This window comes from the organism of the source record quoted next, unplaced genomic scaffold (genome assembly GCF_019419815.1).
Source record: "Pyrus x bretschneideri cultivar Hongxiangsu unplaced genomic scaffold, Pyrus_bretschneideri_v1 Contig26, whole genome shotgun sequence".
Lineage (NCBI taxonomy): Eukaryota > Viridiplantae > Streptophyta > Magnoliopsida > Rosales > Rosaceae > Pyrus > Pyrus x bretschneideri.
In genome coordinates, this window is record NW_025999568.1 from 1783892 (window position 1) to 1807275 (window position 23384).

At 36.9% G+C, this 23384-nt stretch overlaps 1 protein-coding gene across 1 annotated transcript; it reads right to left on the bottom strand.

The window, feature by feature from the left end:
- Nucleotides 1-11127: 11127 nt before the first annotated feature.
- Nucleotides 11128-20407, bottom strand: LOC103926578 (protein ANTI-SILENCING 1). Its single transcript, XM_048587116.1, has 13 exons — nucleotides 20044-20407; nucleotides 18910-19264; nucleotides 17860-18028; nucleotides 16652-16831; nucleotides 16303-16568; nucleotides 15676-15702; nucleotides 14867-14959; nucleotides 14338-14416; nucleotides 14117-14204; nucleotides 13008-13116; nucleotides 12054-12170; nucleotides 11556-11623; nucleotides 11128-11467 (listed from the first exon to the last, which is right to left on the bottom strand). The coding sequence occupies exons 2-12, from the start codon at nucleotides 19234-19236 to the stop codon at nucleotides 11573-11575; spliced, it is 1506 nt and encodes a 501-aa protein (XP_048443073.1). The 5' UTR covers nucleotides 19237-19264; nucleotides 20044-20407; the 3' UTR covers nucleotides 11128-11467; nucleotides 11556-11572.
- Between the last annotated feature and the right edge of the window lie 2977 nt (nucleotides 20408-23384).

Below are 23384 nucleotides of genomic sequence, written 5' to 3' on the forward strand. Positions count from 1 at the left end.
GGACAATATCGTGCTACGGTGGAGTCGAGCTCAGGATGTGGTGGGGGCCCGAGCCAGGATGTGTCATGACATGTCATCATCATTTATTTTCTTCAATGTGTTAGTCCATTGGTGAGGCTGGATATAGGGTAATGGTAGGAGTAAGTAGGTCTACGGTTCCCAACTCTCCAATATAACCACACAAATACTGACATGTCATTTTAGAAATACCAAAATGCTGATGGGTACAAAAGTTAAAAAGATTTAGATCATAAAGGGTTTCTATAACAAATGATTTTTCATGTTTTACCAACTCATCAGTTTGGTCTTTTATCACAAATAATCCTTTATGAGTTTAAAACATGAAGGGTCAAATTGATGAGTTGTAAAACATAACGCCAGTTATTAGTGCTTGGTACATAAATTAACTTCCCCTAAAAAAAACGTGAATTACTTAGGGCTTGTTTGGTATCCTATTAAAAAAATTTCATCATTTTTCAAAACATTTCTTAAAAACATAATGTTCAAAAACTTGTTTGGTATGAAATTCACAATTGTTTTTAAAGAAAAAAAAAAAAAAAAAAAAAGAAACCTCATCCTACATTGGGAACTTTTAAATTCTACAAAGAGAAAGAGGAGAGATGGCAGAGAGGAAGGGGAGAGAGAGAAAACGACGAGAAAGAAATAGGAGAGTGGATCGGATGAGAAAGGGAGACAAGAGAGAAATAGGAGAGGTTCAAATGAGAGAGCTAATTGGAGAATATAGAGATAAATGATAGAGATAAAAGAGAGGGGATTAGGTGTGAGGGGAAAGGGAAGAGACAAAGATGAGCTTTAAATTTAAAAACTCTAAAAACACACTTTTGGTGTTTTTTGAAAAAAAAAATAGGCTAACTCTCATGACAACCCCGACCGAGATCAGGGCATGCCGACCGTCACGTGGAAGTGACGTAACCATGTGCACAGTGCGGAAGCTAATAAATAATAATAAAAGTACGAATAAATAAAAACCCAACTATACACAAAGTAAATAACATACATGTGCAAGCGTAAGTGTGAGAAACAAAGTTCAGAGCACGGAAGACCTAATGCAGTCTGGGAGAAACAATACTAAATAAACACACCCAAAGGTGGTCCTACACTGGTGATAATCTGTCAGATAAGCCGGGAAAATCCTCTGGGGAGCCACCAAAAGCGCTAGCCAAACTAGAACCTAGAGGGGCGCAAAACAGAAAGCGTGAGTGGGCAAAAACAAAGCTTTTCAAAAACCATTTCATAAACAAAGTTCTAACCCCTCGCCGTAAAACCTGTATACTTCCCAGAAAATAGAACATATACATATATATAAATCATGCTCGGAAACATGCCATGCCAAATGCCTCGAAATAAAATGCAAGTACTCAGGTAATGCCAAACAATGTCATGTAATCTGTCCGCCGGAGTCACCTAACGTGACCTGTACGGCTGAATCTAGAGCTCAAATCTCCAACTCACTGACTATACCTGCACATGAGTCGGAACCACCTAAAGTGGTCTGTACGACAGGACTGGGTGTATAATAAGTACGCTCAAGTGCTACGATCACGTGAAGACTGGGTGAATAATCGCAGGTCACCTACGAGTCGGAACCACCTATAGTGGTCTGTACGACAGGACTGTGCACCTAACTTGGATCCAAGATGAGCGTGTGATGCGGGAGGTGAACATCACGTGAAGGACTGTGCCCAACTCTGGGCAGAAGCACTAACACCGGGGGTGCAGATTATGAGCTCTCTATGCATCTCAAATCACTACTGAACATAAACATAAATCATAACTTACCTGGCACTTACCTGTGCGTCCGCAGCACCAACACACATATAAATATGCAACTAATAATGCATAATTAAATGGGTGAACATAATGCATGGCATATAAATGTATAAACGTTTCATTTCACTTTCTGGGAAAAACATAAGTATATAGGTATATACGGAAAACCAAAAGCCCACTCACTGGTATGTAGAAGGGTCGTAACCCCCTTGCCTCGAGTGACCACGCTCGTCCTCGGGATAGGTCTCACCTATATGCGAAACAACTATAAATACGTAAATTTTAAAGCACATAACCAACAATACGAAATAACTTCTCATACAATGCTCAAATGGGGTGTATGAATACACCAACGTGATCTACTCAACCTCACGAACATCCCCATATTTTTAAAATAATTTTCCGACGCCGCATACGCCCCCACGCGCAGGCCAAGGCACAGCCACATGCGCCTCCCATGCGGAGGCACGTGCCTGGCACATTGACGGCGTCAGTTAACGCCGTCAGGAATATTCCGTTAACTCTGATGGATCCGTTAACGCCGTTAGGAATATTCCGTCCAAACTGACGGAATATTCCGTCATCTTCTCCGACCAAACTCTGGCGCCGGAAAACAGGGAAAATTCAGAACTTCGTATCTCACTTGTTTTTCAACCAAATTTCACAAAATTGGTACCAAAATGAAGCTTACAACAAGAGGAACAAGTCCATACCATTTTCAAGCACTAAAACCCACGGAATCTCGCCGGGAAAACACCACCAACACCGGCCAAACCTGCAACGCCACGATCCCGACATCCAAAACCTTTAAACGAACCACCCCGAGCCTCCTAAGGACCTCACCAAGCTTCCTACAAGTTTGAAATTCCCAAAAACACAAGAATTAACGTGTGCATGAACAGTAACCAAAATTGGGGATCTAGAGTTCGACATGAAAACAAAGGTATCTTTACCTGAAATGGGTATGGTTGAACTCCTAACGACCTCACGAGCACAACTGTGTAATTTGTTTCCTCGATCTGTGAAGATTTCAAGGGTTTTGGATGTTGTCCATAGAAGAAGATAGGAAAGGGAAAGAGAAAGGGACTCGGGACAGGGCAGAGAGAGAGGAATGAGTGTGGGTGTGTGTGCGGTCCAAAATCAACCAACCAAAGCCCAAAAATGACCACACAACGAAACAAACATACTAGGGGCAAAACCGTCATTTCACCCCTACGGTACGAAAAGTTCGGGACGGGCTATCACACTTAAGTTAGTTTTGTGCCTAGTTTTTTTCAAAAAGCCTACCAACCAAGTTTTTAGGACTTAGAACTTGAAAAGTGTTTTTAAGTTTAAAAGTTGAATTCAAATATAATACCAAAACAATAATTACCAATGCATAAATTGATGGTTATGCGACGGTTTAAGCACTTACCATTGTGCATGACAAAAATGTGCAAGTAGGATTAATGGGTGATAAGTGGATTGACACTCAATATTATGGTTTGGTGGTATTCCTCTTCATTTGGAAATGAGATGTCTTAGATTCGAATCTCATAAATGGCAAATTGGATACCAAATTAGGCTGCTCATTATGTAGCTTAACCGAACTCCTCCTTCATTTAATGTAAAAATGTCGATGTATTAAAAAATAAGTGATAAGTGGAATTAATAGTTTTCATTTTTCACATTTTACCTTTGCAAGTCGATCCGCATCATCTCATTTAAGTAGTAAGATGCAGATTTGCGACCTCTTCCTCTTTTTCCTAGGTCAGAAAGTTTAACCTCTTCTTCTTCCTCTTTTTTTTTTTTTCTTTTTTTGAAAAAAAAAACAATATTATTTATGATAGGGTGATGAGATGGGTTTAGCCTCACAATAGGTCAGCAATAATGTAGTTTAAATTCATCTTTGACGAGAATCAAAGCTAAAACCTCTCACAAGTGAAGAAGTTTAACCTCTCTTTAATTGCATTAGAATTCAATATTTTCTTGATCATTGGATGCCATGATGGTGCACCCACCACTCCCACAATAACAACATTCAAAGAAAATGACTTATCCGCTTTCCATCATTTCATTTCTAATAAATAAAAAGAATTACATTTAACCTTTCAATAATTGAGTGACTTTGAATAGTTTGTATCAAAAGAGGGTAAATAAAATTACTATAATATCCTTAGTTATCAAAATCGTATTTCAACTGATTTAGGGTAATAAGGACATAATAGTAATTTAATAATCATTCAATTGATTTAGGTTGATAGAGAGAGTTTTTTTTATGTTTTTGGTAACAAACAAAAAGAGTTTTGTTAGTGGGAGGTGTTATTGGCATTCCAAAAATCTCATTCTACACTCCTCACAAGTATATTTTTCTTTCCTAATATAGAAAGTTTGGAGTGTAAAATAAGATTTTTGAAGTGGTAATAACAATTCCCTTTGTTAATATATAGCATAGTCTATAAATAAATAGTTTGTTCATTTCATGTTATTTTTAGAATTCATTGTAGATCAGTCACTTGGTATTCATTGTAGTTCAAATTATATATATATATATATATATATTTTTTTTTTTTTTTTCCAGTTGGAAGTGAGAGATTTTAACATTTGACTCTCGTGAATTGTGAGTATGATACAAATTTATCAAAGTTGGCTCATCTCGTGACTCGGCTCTACTCTTTAATGTAGATATCTTAAAAAAACCATTGTCGGACATTCAATCTATGTAAAATAACGAAAATATACATTTTTTCCACTCATCCTCTCCACAATTAAAAATAAATAAATAAAATAAAAAATAAAAACTCAAGTGCACGTCCCATAGCATGTGTTATGCTCAACCTAAACCTTAATTTTATTTTTTCGAACAAACGATATTATTTTTCCTAAAGAAGAGATAGTGGGCTTAGTCTCACTATGAGCAGCAATAATGTAGTTCAAATTCGTCTTTGAAGAGAATCGAACCCAATACCTCTCACTTACAAATAAAGATAAATATCATCAGATCGTAATACTAAGTGACGAATGAGACATTAGTGTTTGTTTTTTTGTTTTTCTTTCAAGCTGGCAAGTTATAAAAAGACAGGGTCTAGGTTGACCGTTGAGGATGCTGATATTAAGCTTCCGTGATGGCAACTTGACACTTGTTTTTGGACCGCAGAGCAAAGCACAGGTGGCTACAGCAGACATCACCAAATTGTTTTTGAATTTGTTCCTCACAATGTAAAAAACGAATGGACGTGGTGGAGAAGACTTCCTCACAGTAAAAGCCATGCACAAGATATATCTTATGTTCTTGCATGTCATGATTCCTGTATCAACCCATTTGGCTGACCTTTCAACTTTGATAAACTTTCCATTTTGCTGATGCTAGACATGTTACTTATATTGGATCAGTATTTTACAATCGTCGCGTGATACTATAAGTATATTTGTTATGATTTTTAGATTTATTTATTAATTTTATATTTTATTTATGACATGAACCATCTTGTTCAGTCATTATAACACATAAATTAATAATACTACGTGACAACGAGACCATCCCTCATCGCCAGATTTTCTTTGTGGTTGGTGCGTGCTATATATGTTTTGGCTCTTTCAACAACGCAAATATTTGGGACACATTTTGTTGTGTGACCAAAAAAAAAAAACAAAAAACTGCGTCTTATTCCCTTTCAAGACTTCTAAACCGTTGGTGTATTCGAAACTATTATGTACATGGAGAGGAGAGATTTGAACTCAAGACTTCTTGCAACGCAATGAAGAAAAATCACAAGATTAATACATAATTAACAAGTGACAGACTTTTAAAGGGTTCCAACAATAATGGTATGCACCATTCAGTGATACGATTTTTGTTTTCTTTTTTCAACATCTATTTTATTGAGAAAGAATCTCACGTTGATGAAAAAGGGGACTTTGCATGGGCTCATAGTAAATTTGACTATTCTTTATATTGTCAATTGATTTTACGGTAGAATAATAACCAATGCAAATCCATTAGATCCTATTTGCAAGATTTCACTATTGAACTTCCTTCATAACCTATTATAAAAATCCATTAGATCACTATATGCAATATCTAATCATTGATTTTCCGAATCACACTGTATGAAATGACTGATTTTAAAGATGAAAAATTGGGTAAAAACATGTGGAATAAGTGCGGATACCTGTTACTTGGTACTCGCGTGATCCGATTAAAGCAAAAGGGAATGTGTTTGCGGTAGCAATTCAAAGACCCAATACAAGTGACATTCTTTATCAAAAGAAAAAAGATTTGGGATTCTTTCGTGCATAAAAACGTATGGATGGATGACTATGAGATTTAGGCTACAAGACCTACGCTTCTCTTCGAATGACTCGTACCTTGAAACTAGGCCCCATCCTCTTGATTCTTCCCTTTGCGGGGTACGACGGATATATACTTTAGGGTTTAGTAGTATTAACAGATAGACCGATTAAGATGAGTAGATTAGTAACACGACGAACAATGTTATAGTCAACATCGAAAAATTACTCATGCTAAAGAGAGGACCAGATAACAGGCTGTGTATTAGAATCACTCCCGGCCAGCCATTCACAATGAGTCAAATGAGCATAGGTATATGTAAGAAACAAATGCAAATGGAAAACACTGTAAAGATGACGATACAAAAAAAATCAGTCAGCCATAAATGGCGAAACGTTATATTTAGGCGCATCATAATGCTCAATTTGTAGCGAACAAGAGTTGCTACACAAATGGCACATATCACTGGCTGATCCAAAACTCTCCATAGAATAATTAAGACATGTTATTGTGAATAGGTTCTCCAACCTCTTCTGATTAGCTTTTGTTTTGGAGGTCTTCTGACATAAACCTCTCATCCTCCGTTCCAGTTATTTGTTAATTCACACTTTGTTTTCAATTATGTTGAATGATTTTAAATGTGATAAAACTGGCCCACTCACATTTTGTTTTGTTGACCCCTTCCAGATGTAACAAGAATAAAGAGAACACCAGTGGTGACGAGTGGGATTGGTAGTGAGGCTTTCATCCTTTAGATTTAGCGTGATGGTTCATTTACTGCAATTTTATCTATTTTGTAAAACATGCATGAACGCACTTTTGATTATGCACATCACTACACTTTATGTGTTTACTATTGTATGAAACTTCTAGCTGCTTTGAAGTGATGTGATAATAATGAAATTTAATCCCAAGATAATTTTGTGTCCCCAAGTGGGGAGGTTAACAAGTAAAATATGTAGCAGCTTTGGATTTATTATTACTAAATGCTTTTGTTCAAATTCTTAAACATCATAAATATCTTGCTATGGCTTCGTCATTAAATTGACTTGTGACAACATCTCTCGATGGGGTCATATGATCAATTTAGTGTCGGCCAACACATCACGACCTTGTAGCTTGTGTTATTGGGATAACATGCTTATGCTAGTTAATCGTTAAATGCATGTATTATGTTGCATCATGAACTTAGTTTTCCATTTTCCTTCATTTTGTCCTAAATTCTGACTTGATCGTTGTAGGCGTACGCCGAAACCACCCCCGTCGCCTAGTTTCACAATCCTTTCTTTGTTTCTGTTCTTGTAGACACTTTCCAGCTTGAGGAATCAAGGTTCCGCTTGCGCAGACCTTGCTACAACAAGATGTACTCTAAAGAGTGGGAAATAAGCTTTTACCAAACTCGTCATTACCAAATTTGAATTTAAAATCTTTCACTTACAAATAAAAAGAAATACTAGTAATTAATGTTTTATTCTTTTAAACAAATAAAGGAATTAATTCAATGGATAGTTTAAGCATACATTTTAACAGAATATTAGATAATAAAACAAAATGATGACACGTCATCATCATCTATTTTCTTCAAGTGTAATGCTAGGTAGACCAAATTTGCAAACCAAATAATGTGTCACCAATAGAAATAAGCACGTTAATCAACACTTACGTAATAATTCAATTATCAACTTATATATCATTTAGTCTACAAAATTTGATCAACAAATTTAATCCCAGCATTACATTTTTTTCAATGTGGTTAGTCCATTGGTGAGGCTGCATAGGGCAATGGTTAGGTCCAAGATTCGAAACCCCCCCAATATAACCACACAAATAATGACATGTCGTTCTAGAAATGCCAAAATGCTGATGGGGGCAGAAGTAAAAGGACAAATGATTTTTTATGTTTTACCAACTCATCAGTTTGATCTTTATGAAAATAATGTTATTTATGAGTTTGAAATATAAAGGGCCAAATGAGTTGTAAAACGTAACACCAGTAACTAGTGCTTGCTACATAGATTAACTTGCGCTTAAAAAAAAAAGTTAATTTGCTTAATTTGGTAGCAAGTGGTCCAGTGGTAAAGACACATATTTTGGCTCTAAAAATTCAAAAAAAAAAAGGAAGGTTCCGGGTTCGAGACTCCAAGTTCGTGAGTCTGCTTGACTGTGGTCAGGAGGAGGCTGAAATACCTCTGAGTCTTCCGGCCCCCAAAAAGAATGGATAACTATGGCTTACCACTAATTATCTCATTTTTCTTTAAAAAAACATATATATAAATAAATAAATTCATGATTATGCGACTGGTACGTCAACCTTTTCTGTGTCCAAGATGGTGCATGGCAAAAACGTCCAAGTGGGATTACTGGGTGATAAGTGGGATTAATGGTTTTCCCGTTTCACTTGTTACCTTTTCCAAGTCAATCCACATCATCCCATGTATCTAACTCTTTAAGTAGTAACATGCACATTTGCTACCTCTTCCTCTTTTTCTTGATCAGAAAGTTTGATTAGAATTCAATATTTTCATGATCATTAGATGGTAGTGCATGCACTACTCGGACAATAGCAACATTCAAAGAAAGTGACTAATCAGGTTTCCATCATTTTTCTTAAATATAAACAAAAGTGAACTGCTAATCGTGACCACAAATAGGATACAATTCCTAACTACCCTCCTTGGGTCACGGAAGCGGTAGATAACCGTGGTTCGCTATGAGTTAATTTGTCACTTAGGTATTCATTATAGGTCAAACTATATTCTTTTTTTCAATTGTAAGAGGTTTTAAATTTTGGCTCTCTTGCATTACGTGTGCGAAACCAATTTACTGGATGAATGGATATTCATTGTAGGTCAAATATAAAAAATCTCAAGTCCATGTCGCATAGCACGTGTTATGCTTGGAATTGGATCCCATCCGGATCCATTTTGTAGGGATTCTCACATCTTAGTCTTTCATCCTGTATCGTACAGTCAGAAATCATTTGATTTTTTTAATTTAAAATTAAACACAAATATTATTTGACGAAAACTGACCGCACAATGTACGCTTCCTTTTCCGTTATGCTCAACTTAAGCTCTAATCTTAAAGAAATAAAATAAGACACGTTAATGTTTTTTGTTTTTCTTTCAAGCTGTTAAGTTAGAAAAAGATAGGGTTTAGGTTTTTTTTTTTTTTTTTTTTTCTTTTTTGGTCAAAGGGTTTAGGTTTTCTTTCAAGTTGGTAAGTTAAGATTTAGATCCAAAATTAAAAATTTTGTCACCTCTCCGTTATTTATTATCACGTGAGTCACACATATTAAGCTAAAATGGAACTTTGTTAATTGTTAGCACGTGGGGCTACAATGTGAGGCTAACATTATCTTTTAGTCTCACATGTGAGCCTTTATGTGCTAACAATTAATAGAGAATTGATGAATTTTCAAATTCGGGCCTAAATCCTAACAGACTTCATCACAACGGCTTAAATCCTAATTTTTTTGCCACAAGGATTATCCTCCAACTACCCTATCACTATAGAGACTTATAATCCAATTAAGTCTAATAAAAAAGATATTGGAGGTGGTGGAGAAGACTTGCTCACAGTAAAAGCCTTGCACATAGATATCTTATGTTCTTGCATGTAGGGGTGGGCACGAACCGGGCCGGGCCAAGTCCAAATTTAGAGGAACCGGACTGGACCTGTTAAAAAATGCAAATGGACAGCATGGACCACGTATATGAATTTTGAGATTTGAAACCGGATCTAACTCGACCTGTTTGAAACGGACTGATTCAGGCTGGGTTGGTCCACCGGTCCAATTACATTTTTTTTTCTTTTCAGAATAGATCACAAAGGGGTGAATACATCTTTCACAACCAACCACTAAAAAAAATACATGTTTCTTAAATTCCCATCTTTCCCTGCCAATATTAACAAATAAGAGCTTACAAAGATGAGTTCACATTCAAATCCAATTAGTATACATTCAAATCCATCAGTAACTTTTGAAAAAGCTCCTTCCACCTGCTGTGGAAATGTGTTTCCTAGGCGAGGTTTTCTTTTACCAACTTTAGTTTCATATAAGCACCCACCTTTTGCATAAAGAACTTCATCAAGAATTTGTTGACAGGAAGATAACGAAATTTGGAAATTTGGAAGTTAGGAATAGACGATGTCTTTTCAGATGCAGCTAATACAGTGACAGCAGCTGCAGCTGCAGCAACCATACCTGCACCAGCAGCTGAACCACCGGTGGTGAATCACTGAAGGTCTGGGGTGACCAAGGTGACTCAGTGATAGTCCAACAATAATGGTATGTACCACGATGTGATACCTTTTTTTTTTTTTTTTTTTTTTTTTTTTCTTTTTTCAATGTCTATTTTGTTGAGAATGAATCTCACGTTAATAGAAAAAAGGGACTTTACATGAGTTTATAGGTAAATTAGTCTACTCTTTATATTACCAATTGGTTTTATAGTGGAACATAACGTCGTAACCAGTGCAAAAACCATTTAGATCCTTATTTGCAAGATTTCACTATTGAACTTGATAACCTAAAACAAAAATCCGTTCGATCCTTACATGCAAGATTTAATTATTGATTTTCCGAATCACCCGGTATGAAACGACCGGTTTTAAAGACGAAAACTTGGGTAGAAGATGCGGAATACCTGTTACATGGTGCTCACTCTCAACCGAGCACCCACAGAATCCGATTAAAGCTAAAGGGAATATGTCTGCGGTAGCAATTCAAAGACCCAAAACAAGTGAAATTCTTTGTCTGGGATTCTTTCTTGCATAAAAACTAGGCCCCATCCTCTTGATTCTTCCCTTCGCGGGTACAACGGATTTATGCTTTACGGTATAGCAGTATTAACGGATACACAGATCAAGACGAGTAGATTAGTAACACGACGGACCAACAACGCTATAGCCACATCGAAAAACTACTCATGCTAAAGAGAGGACCAAACAACAGGCTGTGTATTAAAATCACTCCCAGCCACCCATTCACAATGAGTCAAATATGGGTATACGTAAGAAAGAAATGCAAAGGGAAAACACTGTAAACACAACGATGCAAAATTAACAGTCAGCCATGAATGGTGAAACTCTATATTTAGGCGCATCATAACGCTCAATTTGAAATGAACAAGAGTTGTTACAAAAGATGCACGTATCACAAGCTGACCTAAAACTATCCTTGGAATAATTAAGATATGCTACCATATGAACTCGATTCTAATATTTCCTCCCAAGATTGCAAAATTATATTTGATCAGATGACAGATTTACACAAACCTGATGTCTACGTTGTCAGCGATTTACAACAATCCTCTACGTGGGCAGGACCCTGTATGCTGTCCAATTTACGGGGCAACCCTTGTCTGACTCTACCGTAATCCACAAAAGAAACACAATTTTCTCCTGCAAAAAATATAACAATGCTAATTTCAGCCAAGGATAGTAAACACAGCCAACACAACAACAATTTCAGCCAAGGATGCAAGCTCACCAAGGGTGCCTAGCTAATTACAATTGCTTTTTCACTGTAATACCATCTCCGGTCTCCTTTTCATGTTCCTGCAGAGAAGGGGCTCCCAAGGGGAGGAAAACTAAAATATTAGAAAGTTAAAAAATGAAGAATTATTCCCTAATATTGGGAGACACGTAAAGTCGGAAGTCCCAAATCTGTGAACAAAGAAAACACATCAAATGTTTCTTTTTCTCACAGTACTGAATTTTCTAAAATTACCCCAAGTCAGGTTTAAAAGTGTAAGAAGTTTTTTTTAATTGATTGCAAAATTAAAATTTGTTTTACATAGAAACAGTTTGACTAGTGGCTCTTCGGCAACTAGGATGAAATTAAAATTTGTTTTTCTACACCGAAACAGTACTGTGCTTGGGACATCGAACAGAAAGTGCATGAATAACTTCAGAAAAAATTGTATAGTCTACATTAAATATCATGGCAAAATGGCTAGTGTGCTATGATTAGGAAAATTCAGAGCACCTTGTATAAAGCATCCCACCATAAATCTGACTTTTGCTGTAGAAGACACCATTCCATGGCCATGTCGTACTCAATTGTATTGGGCTGAGAACAGTGTGATGTTGATACTGCCTTTCTCTACAAAAGGAACAAGAAAGAATTCATTCATATGATTATTAGACAGGCATTGGCAAGCCCACTATACATTGTAGTTCATTAAAGTCTCCATCCAAAATCATCGATGCAAAAAATCAATCCAAAGACCATTAAAACATCTAATTGTGATAACATAAACAGATGAACATAGTGTATCCGACAAACATTGAAATTATCACCATTTACTTTCGATTTGGCTTATTGTTTGCAAGAATGATCCTTGAGTGGACCTAAAATATAGCCGACTTGGATCATTAAGCTACAGTGAAAGTGGGCCAGAATGTATCCATCATAGAGGATCCCGCAAGGGAAATACATTGGGGTTAAAGAGATTCTGATTTGACTGATATTTTTACAGAGATGAGTCCTAAAAGAAACCCTAAAATATGGCCATTTCGGATTGTCAAACTACATTACAGGTTGAGCCGCAACAATGTGTCCTTCTAATAACCCCATTTAAGGTATCCCTCAATGAAACGTGCATGTATCAGTAGTTGAGAGGCACCTCAAGTAGTGTTATTAGAAACAGTGTTTGCATCTTTTAACTTTGCAATGTAGTTCAATGATCCAAGATTTCCATCTTTTAAGTCTCCATGCAAAAAAATCAACTAAATTCATAACCATTAACTGTTTGAAATGGTGATAGTGTTGGATACTAAATAATGCCTATATTGTTTCCAGTATAGTTTATTTTTTATTTTTTATTTTTTATTTATATGCAAGAATAATAATTTAATGGAGACTTGGAAACAAACGATTCAAATTATCGAACTACATTGTCTCCGTCAACTACTGTTACTTGAGGGACAGGTTAGTCACCATTTCTTCACGCTGACTATGAAACCTGAGTTTGGGAATGCTCAGATGTCCAACAAATCTCGCTGCTTTGTCAGGCACTTTTAGAGTTCTTCTGATACCAATGACAGGTCTGCAAAATTGGTTGAGTTGAATCATTTCATAACTTGTACCAATTTAACAGTTGCCTTTGTAAATGATTTAAGAAACTAAAGCCCTAAGTCTTTACAAAGCAAAACGATAAAACATATCATTTACATTTAGTCATTTGAAATAACGAGTACGACGATTCTCTTATGTGGTATACAAAGGCATCATGGTGGTAACTAACTTGCATTTGACAACATAAAAAACATGACAAGCATCAAACATATGTGAATCACGGCAATGGGTGCATTTTAAAGATAATTCCAAGAGGAAGAAGTGATGTAGGACAGAAACATGATTGGAGAATTGGTAATGCATGTGTTAAAAGATTATTTGCTGTTGCCATATCCCGATAGTGGATGTTTTGTACTTTTCAGGCTGTTCGGATTGACATAACTTTGGTTGGCATGTTTGTTTTGGGTCCATGAAATATGGATTCGAAGAGAACGACAACATCCACAAGACTTCTTGTTTCACAAGCCTAGTCAGAAGTTGGCCAAATTCCAGCGTTTAATTTCCAAAAACTAGATTTTAATATTTGAGGATCTCTCTAATATTTTGTTATTTGTTTAATTCTTTTCTTATTTGATTTAGGTTAAGAACATTATAAATAGGTCATCTTGGCCTTAGGTTTGTAATCTTATTCATATTATCAATCAAATTGGAGTTTATTCTCTTTTTCTTCCTAGAGAATTCTAGGGTTTACTAGCCAAGGTAACATTCGAGCTTCCTTGTTATATCTGCTGCATCAAGGAGGAAACAAAAAAAAACGGAAAGAAATAATATCGAATGATTGACAGGTAGAGTGTTGTTGTGATAGTCATTCTTATCAACCATATTGATTTACAGTTTGTCATTTTCAAACAGAAATTATTTTAATAAATTTCACAGAATAATTACGTGGGATCTTGAACACTCCAACACACAGAAAGAGAGAGAGGTATGAACATGCTATTGTAAATATAGAAAGAGAGAAAATAGACTACCTCTTGTCCGCAACAAGGCATCCCTCCTTTAATTTATTTATTGCAGATTCAGCAGCAACACTCGACTTGAATATGACAAAGGCCTTGCCTGTACAACCATGATAGGATAAATGTAATTAGTCCAAAATTAAGCTTCAGCCTCAATAGCATTAAAGATCTACCACCAAATAAAGCATGCAATCATTTGAAAATAAGTATAGATCCCCAACAAGCTGTTATACCATAGTTTGGAGTAGGATGAATACTGTATTGTAACATTTTTGCCTCAACCTTTTCTCCAAATGCTTGCCAAACTAGACCCTGGGAAGAAAAAGGAATGTAGATTATACAGAATGTCTAACACTAGGTCCGACTACTCTGCCCCTGTAACTTATTTCTTTTACTTCGTCCATTACATTAGTCATTTCCCACCTAAGACAGTTCAGCAGCGCTTTTGGAATTGCTTCTAAGTTAAAATGTTTTAGTGCTCTGAGGAGCATGGTGCTCCTCCTCCAAGAAGTGTTTCCAATTGCATTTCCATGAAGCACTCAGTTTTTATTCATGTTGTCCTAAAAAAATCGCTTCACACAACAGTGCTTATGAGCAAAAGTGCTTCGTACGAAAGCACTCTCAAACAGGCCCCTAATTTGGTGCGGATGAAGCCTAGATCCTCTTGTGTGAGAATTTGGAAAAGATGACACAATGCATTTTATACTAAACTGGTTTTCTTTGACTGCCTTATCAACTTAATTTTATACATGGGAATATTACCTCTACTTCTGATGATGAATAAGACGGCTCAAGATTGTCAAGTAAGACCAATTGGCCTGCATCTTGAGCTATCTGCAGTCTTTCCTCCCAAGGCTGCAAATTTTAAAATGGATACGAATCTCATCAATATTAACATATCCCAAATAAACTTGAGACTTTTCTTTTTGCATTTCTTTTCAGTTCATTTTATTAACCTTTCATATAGAAGAAGGGTAATTTGGTATATGATAAGGGTTCAATTAACTTGGCATACATTGTTAAGAGACCCAGAGAAGAAGGAAGAGAAGTACGAAAGAGAGGGAGGCAGCCAGGTTCTGTTAACTGGACAAACTTTGTTGATTCATTCCCTAACTGCTTAAGTTTTTCCAAACATGGTATCAAAACTTTTGTTTTGGAGGTCTTCTGTCCTAAACCTCTCATCCTCTGTTCCAGTTATTTGTTAATTCTAAGCATATAAAATATCATATTTTTCTTTTGTCCGTCATACATGTTGTTGCATCTCATGTTAATTGGGTATTCATCAGAAAATAAATGGGCAACCATTTCTTTATTCAATATTCGTTGAATCCAGTGAGTTCTCATATCCAAGGCAATCCTAGACACCAAACAAGTGAGAATTTGATAAGATGAAATAATTTAAACATAAATGAAAATTTCGATATTTACCTTCCTTAACTATTATTGTTTTGTCTTGCATTGCAAGACAAATAGGAAGCCTTTTGACAAAACATTAACAACCATTCATTTGCATGAACAATCAAACAACAAATGGGAAAGTCTAGGAAAGATATTTCAAAATCGAAACTCACTAGTTGCTTGAACCACCTTGTTCTATCCTGCATTCAAGAAACTATATATGTCAGAATATTAACCAAATTCATAAACAAATATTGTGAACAGCTTGTGCGCATGCGTGTTTGGAAATCCAGCATACTATTGCACGTCCATAGATATCCAAGCTTGGGAGATTAAATAAAATTTCTAGATTTAACATGATAGAATTTGTCAGTTGCGGTATTCCCAAATGAATAAGATGTTACAATGTGAGCGAACAATTATATTATGCTCTAGCACTGTCCGGACTTCAATGGGAAGTTGCAATTGCATAAATTTGCATTCAGGATTATCAGATATAATGTTAGAATTAGAATATACAGCTCATCTAATTCTAGAGGACCATGATTTGATATACTGAAATGCAAGGCTTTGTTTCACGTGAGACTTCATATTCTCAAGAGAACCACTATATATTTCAGACAGCAGGCATGCATTTACAGTTGCATGTTTAAAACAACTGAATATAGGAAGCCATAAATGAAAACATAGTAAAATCAAAAGCATATATCAAATTGTATGTGTTTAAAACAAAATGAGTAGTTCCACAAAAAAAAAATCAGGAAAGAGAAGAAAAATAAAGCTGAAAACACTATACTTACAACATCTGCCTTCTTTCCAGAATTTTCCCCCTTAGTTGAATCTACACCAACTGGAGCTCTCATCTTCTTGGAAGGATGGGTATCAGATGCAGCCATAGGTGGTCGAGGTGGTTGATCTAAAAATATTGTTTTGCGTTTTTCTTTCTCTTGATTATGTGATATTCTAGCAGACTGAGTTGCAAATCCATCAAATTCAGGTTGAAGTCTTAATGTCTCATTTGAAGCATATGCCCACGCACCACTACGAACTGTTGGCACTTCCGATTCTGTAGGTGTCAGAAACAGTCGTATTTACATCTATCACTTAAATCGGAAAGTAACATACAGAGTTGGCATTCTCAGAAATAACCTCTCACTACAGGGTTTATTCTTCTGCTAGACTTGTCAATTTTAACCGGAGAGGGCATCAACTTGGCCGAACCTAACTTGGAAGACACCATTGACTGTCCAGCTGGATCTTTCAAATTTGTCTGGAACTTGGGAATCCTGAGGAGCTTTTCATTGTTTCTCTTGTTAAAATATCTCTCCACTGCATTGCAATCAAAATATTTGAAGACGGTGATAGATATTAATATGCGCTACGAAAGAAATCATATACGGATAACATTTATAATTATAGGGAGACACAAATACATAGTAAATATTAGACTATTCTAAATAGTGCCATGGGAATTTAAAACCAATAAACACATCCACAGTTTTAATTAAAAGAACTTTGATCTGAAATTTAAACGGATATTAAATGCACTCCAGGTCATTGGTGAATCACTTCAGCATTGTTAATGTCTGTTTAAATGTCAGTTTTCACCATATAGTTCCAAGACCTTGAGTGACATGTAGCTGCAATTTGACCAGGATATCTCACATCAGTTTGCTTTAAGCGATATCATATCAAGAAAGTAATAAATGTTTTGATTTCTTTTAGGATAAATCTCAATAGAATTTAGTTAGAAAATAAGTCTTAAAGCCATTATCTTTTTAACTTCATCGTTGATTACAACAGGTAATTAGTTCTTCATTCATATTCCCTTTTGAGGAGTTAATGAATTGTTATGCAACAAAGTTGCTCTTTTCCTCCCCACCTTCTCTCTTTCCTCCTGGTAGAGTTCTATTAGCTACAAGTAAGGGGAATTTGATTGTTTCTTAGAAGGGGGTACCAGTCCTTGAGAAATGACATCAAGTTTACAAACATTTATTTGTTATATCTGCAACAGTGTGCTCATTTCTTATGAGTTAAGTCTACATTAAAGATGCAAATGTATAGCACACCTACAAGTATGGAGTCATCTCTTTCAAATGCTACCTAAATTGGTAACAGGCTTTGAAAGTGACAGTAGCATTCTGAATATAAACATATTTCACTATTTTCCATAAACAAATTAGCTTGTAAAGAAGTGTTCTAAATCAAACCTACAGTATGGAAACTCTTGATGGTGGTTAGCTAATCCCATAACAATAGGACAAAACCGCTACATCCCAACAAAAGATAGAAACAATACACAATGAAATAACAGGATAAACATGTCTGATTACAATCTAACATCCTATTTGACTGACCTGTAAGTCCCCTTATTTCATCAGGAAAATTCTCCAATATTTCACACTTTCCAACATCAAATGTACGACAGAAGAAGTAATTAGCCGTTCTCAACTCTTCTTTAGAGGGCTGACGATTCCTGTCGTCCTTTGATGTGCAGACAACATTGCATTTTCCAGCAATTGCTTGCTGAAATGTGTATTTAAAAGGGTGTCATGCAAATATATTTTAATATAACATGAGGACACCCTTGTTAACTATTCTGTATACATGCAGAAACTAAAGAACCTTAAAATAGTTTCCATATAGCTTTTAATTGAGAAAACAAAGCCAATATTCTGATCTGAGAGGGGAAAGAAGCTGATAGGAAAGATTATAATATTTAGGCCACAGTTACATAAAAGAAATACATGCAGTTAAGGTTAGCAACTATTATATTTCACTAGTTAACCATAATAAAATAAAAAATAAAAAAAAAAAAAAACCTATTTCTTCCTATCCCTAACTTGCCTACCACAAACTCATAATATCTCATTTGCACTGTCCAATGTAGTCATTATGCATGAAAGGATCATCTAAACTTGCTGCCCACTATCATACCCTATAACACACTTTACCTGATCACTTTCATTACTAGCAATGCATGAATGCCATGTTATGTAATGATTATGCAACAACAACAACAACAAAGCCCTATCCCACCAAGTGGGGTCGGCTAACCCAAAGATTTTCATGCTAACTGATTACTCCTCTTTCCTATTAGTCCATTATTTTAACTTAAGAAACACAAATTCTAGTAATAAAGAAACGGATACATGTAATGTGCGAGATGGTTCATCTATTCCAGGTTAACATCCTCAAGCAAAAACACAGGTTAAATTCAAACAAGAATCAAGACGCATAATTATAACTGAAAGAATCAAGACTCGCAACAAAAATGGAATATCTAAGCAAACAGAAAAGATCATTGCTCTACCCCTCTTGCCTAACCATCCAATAGTACTCTGCTTAAATGTGAGATGTAAAAATCAACATGATTAGGAAAATATCTCTAATTAAATCTAAATTACCAGAGGATTGATATTGGAGAGGCCTTTACCCTCACCCGAACCTAAAAATAGCTCATTCCAGTGTGGTTCATAATCACCAAGGAAGTTGCATATCTCAGCAGGACGGAAAAACCAGAGGACCCTTACCTTCTTCTCATGGGTCTCTGTTTCAAATATTGACACCAGCTTACCAATATAGGTCTCAAGAGAACCAGCATGATAAAGATATACGCTGTCATAAAGGAAGTACTCAACACCTTCCATCGTGAACGACAAATAGAACTGGGAACCTCTGTTATTCCGATCTCCAGCTTTCTCACCCCACTTAAACTGAAGATTTTGTTCCATATTTGTCTCTTGACCATGTAAAAGGGAGCTGTTTAAAGAACACCGAAAGAAACGATTAACGCTGTTTATCTTTCAAGTGAGAACAGTTCAGTCAGATAAATATCATCATCATTAGAGCTCCAAAGCTTCAAAAACATGATTCTAGAAAGAGAAACAGCACTCCCCTGAGCACGCACCTACACGGAAATCTTGCACATTTGCTAGCTGCAACAAACCCTCTTAAAAAATTTCGACCCGAATATCAAAATGCAGCTCGCAAATCACTCAACACAAGTTTATCTTCAAACAAATTTCACATCCTCCTTGTGTGTAGCATAACTCAATGACTAATACATCAACAAATATCGCCATTACTCGAAAAGATTAGCAACAAGAATGTACATCAACGAAAATCACAGTTGAAAACCCATTTTCCCTTTAAATTTACGAAAACGAGTCACTTGACCCGCACAGAAAGTAGACATACATTTATTGAGTATAAACCCTACTTCATGAATAAAAATGGGAAAAAATTAACTCTGATGGGCCTAACACAATGCCCTAATATCTGAAAATTCTGAAATTTTCACCCAAGAAAATCACTACTAATTCACACTTAAATTTCAGATTAAAAAAATTTTAAAAAAAAAATTAAAGGAAAAGCAGAGAAAGTAAAGGAAGACAAAGAGACAAAGACCCATTTGGCATTTGGAGAAAAAGCAAACAAAAAGTCGGAAAACCCATTTGGGGAAAAAGCAAGCAGAGCAACAGCTTCTTCGAGCTCCCGACGAAGACTTGCAGCACACGGTTCCAGTGAGAAAATCGTACCTCAAATGTCGACGATCAAAGAACCGAAGAGCGAAACGCCGCGTTTTGGGGTTTAGGGCTTCGGAAAAGTACTTTCAGTGGAAAAAGAAAGTTTTAGAGAGAGATAGAGAGGGGATGCGAGAGAGAGAGAGAGAGGAGGTGGAGGTGGATGCGGCGAGGTTTATGACCAGTACGGAAGGAAAAGTACAGGATAATGCGCTGCCGGTGGAGGCTAACGTGCGCGGTAACGCAGAGGTAGGGGTGCGTAGTGTGCACCCAAGATTCGGTTACGTGAATTTCTTGCTTCGGACGTGGTTCTGTGAGTAGCAGCTGAGCAGAGTTGAGGGCGCGAAAGGAAAGGGAGGACAGGGAAGGGATCTCACGCGCCTCTTAGGCCTGGTTTGGTAAGAGGCCTGTTTGGTGTTGAGGTGGTTCTGAAAAAAGCTGAAATAAAAAAAAGCTAGGAGTTATTTTTGTATTTGGTAAACATTTAGCTTCAGCTTTTTTTTACAGTTTTGGGTGAAAAAAACCAAAAACAAGAAGCTGCAAAACCCAGCTTTGAAAAACCAGCTTTTTTCACATTTGTTTTATATAAAAGTTTACCAAACACTATAATACTGCTTTTTTTTTTTCAAAAGCACTTTTACAAAAAAGTTTACCAAACACTCTGCTTCTTTATTTCACAGCTGCTTATTCTCACAGCACAGCAAAAGCAGCTTTTTTTTCAAAGCACAGCAATACCAAACCAGCCCTTCTGTAAACACGAAAAATTCCTGAAACAAGAGACAATAATACGTGTACAAAATATATATTTTGTATTAATGATTTTGGGGTTACAATCTCTTTGTAATTTGATCCTCTGATTCTATCTTCGTAGGGTGTAGGTTTGTGGATGAGTTGTTGATCCAAAGGGCCGTCGGGGCTTGATCTAAGGATGAACAGTTGATGAACGATGAACACTTTCTTCAAGGGCCGTCGGGGCTTGATCTTGAGTTGGTGGAAGTTCTTCAAGGGCCGTTGGGGCTTGATCTTGAAGGTTGATGGATGAGCAGATCTTCAAGGGCTTTTGGGCTTAATCTTGAAGAACGATTGGATGTGTGGATTTGTTGAGGTTGTTGATCCAAATGGCCGTTGGGGCTTGATCTTAGGATGAACGGATGATGAACGATGAACACTTTCCTCAAGGGCCGTCGGGGCTTGATCTTGAGTTGGTGGAAGTTCTTCAAGGGCCGTTGGGGCTTGATCTTGAAGGAGGATTTGACGAAGAACGAAGAGTGCTTTCTTGATCCTTCGGGATTTGCTTGAGAGCTTTAGAGTTTCAAGGCTTGAAGGTTTTGGTGTAATGTAAATTACTCTTCCTTTCTCCCTTCCTTCCTTCCTTTCTTCCTCCTTTTTTTCTCCTCTTTTCTCCTCTTTTCTCCTCTCCCAAAATGAATGCATTGGCTTCCTATTTATAGAATTCCAAACTTGATTTTTGGATTTAAATAATCAGATGAAATAAATCATTTCTGCCAGGTATTGACACGTGTCCTATTTGATGACTTTTCCAATTTATTTCGATTTTTCGTTGAGTCACACGCTACATGTAAAATTTATGTGATACGTGAGCGTTGAAATTTTAATTATTGGTCAACATTCATTTCACCGAAATTTTGATGTCTACAAATGCCCCCACTTCAAGGCGCGTCGTAGACATGTGCTTGTCACGTGTAGAAGATGCATTTTGAAGTCCCTTAATGTAGATGTCAACCCAAGGGCCGTCGAGGCTTGATCTTGAGTTCGACTGGAAGATTTTCTGGTTTCCTCCAATCGTTGATTTTCCGCAGGCTTAATCTTGAACTGGACTGGAGGATTCTTTTGGTCTCCTCCGAAGGTCTGAACTTACTCCTTTTATCTGGAGTTGAATTTGATTCAAGGGTGGTGAACACTTGATTTTGAATCGGACTTGTGATTTCTTCAAGGGCCATCGAGGCTTGATCTTGAACTGGGCTAGAGGATTCTTTTGGTCTCCTCCGAAGGTCTGAACTTACTCCTTTTATCTGGAGTTGAATTTGATTCAAGGGTGGTGAACACTTGATTTTGAATCGGACTTGTGATTTCTTCAAGAGCCATCGAGGCTTGATCTTGAACTGGGCTGGAGGATTCTTTTGGTCTCCTCCTATCGTTGATTTTCCTTTGTGCTACTCTTGAACTGGGTAGCAGGATTTAGACACATGGCAGGTAAGCACGAGGTGAAGGTGATGACCTGTTTCTTTATTCAATCTTTCTAATTCGTACTGAAGAGTACGAAATAGAAAGATTGATTTTTCATTGTCACTCGTCTTTCTCCGAGCAGATGTGGTCCCTTCTCTGGAAGTGTATCAACCTTTGAAGATGACTACTCGAGAGCAACGCTAGGTAAGCAACCAGGGAATAGATTCCAGGTAGTCGGTTCCAGATCGGAAGACTGACTCCATGTGCCGGCTGATTGCTCACTTTACTTTGCCATGCGAGTAATAACAAGGACAAAGGAAAGGACAGGGAAAAAGCATGATATGAGATACCTTTGCTTTTGAAGAAGCAGCGAATGAATCATCACATATATTTGTTGTGCTTGTCTCCACATGCTTCGATGTATCATTTTCACTTGCCTTACTTGCTCCTTTTGCAGAAGTGGTATTTCCTTATGCAGGTTTGGCATCTTCTCTTGTAGTATTTGTTCCTGATGCAGGAGTTGAATGCAAACCTTGCATTTGAATGGACCATCACTTCTTGGTGGCAGCGCAAGTTTGAGTGGAGGTTCCGACATATTGCTTTCTCTGTCCTTGTCTTGGCAGGTGAGAACAAGGGCAAAGGAAAAGATAGGGGAAAAGCATGATATGAGATACCTTTGCTTTCGCCCTTGATGATATGAGATACTTTTGCCTTGGTGTCATTTGTTTGCAAGGGCATTCCCGGAGAGGAAGAAAACTGAGCATTTTGAGATGCTTTGCTGGGAGTGTACTCTCGGAGGTGAGGAAGAGTTGGGCATTTTTTTTTTGGTTTGCAGGTCTGCCTTGCCATAAAAGATGAAGGTCGACATATATAGGGATTTCCCAATAGCAAGTGGTGGTACTGTTCTTTTACCCTTGTCGACAAACGTTTTGATCCTGCAAATTTGGCTTTTTGAAATAGTGACGACTCTTCGATCTTTGAATACGCCTCTTTGATTTCTGAACGACGCCTCTTCGATTTCTGAACGAGCGCCTCTTTTGACAAAGCTGCACGCGTTTTCTGAAAAGCAGAGAAAGCGTCGCCGAACTTTGCGCTTGTCGGCTAAAGATGTGTAGCTGCGATGATGACCTCCACGTGATCTTTTGACAAAGTGGCACCCGTGCTCTGAA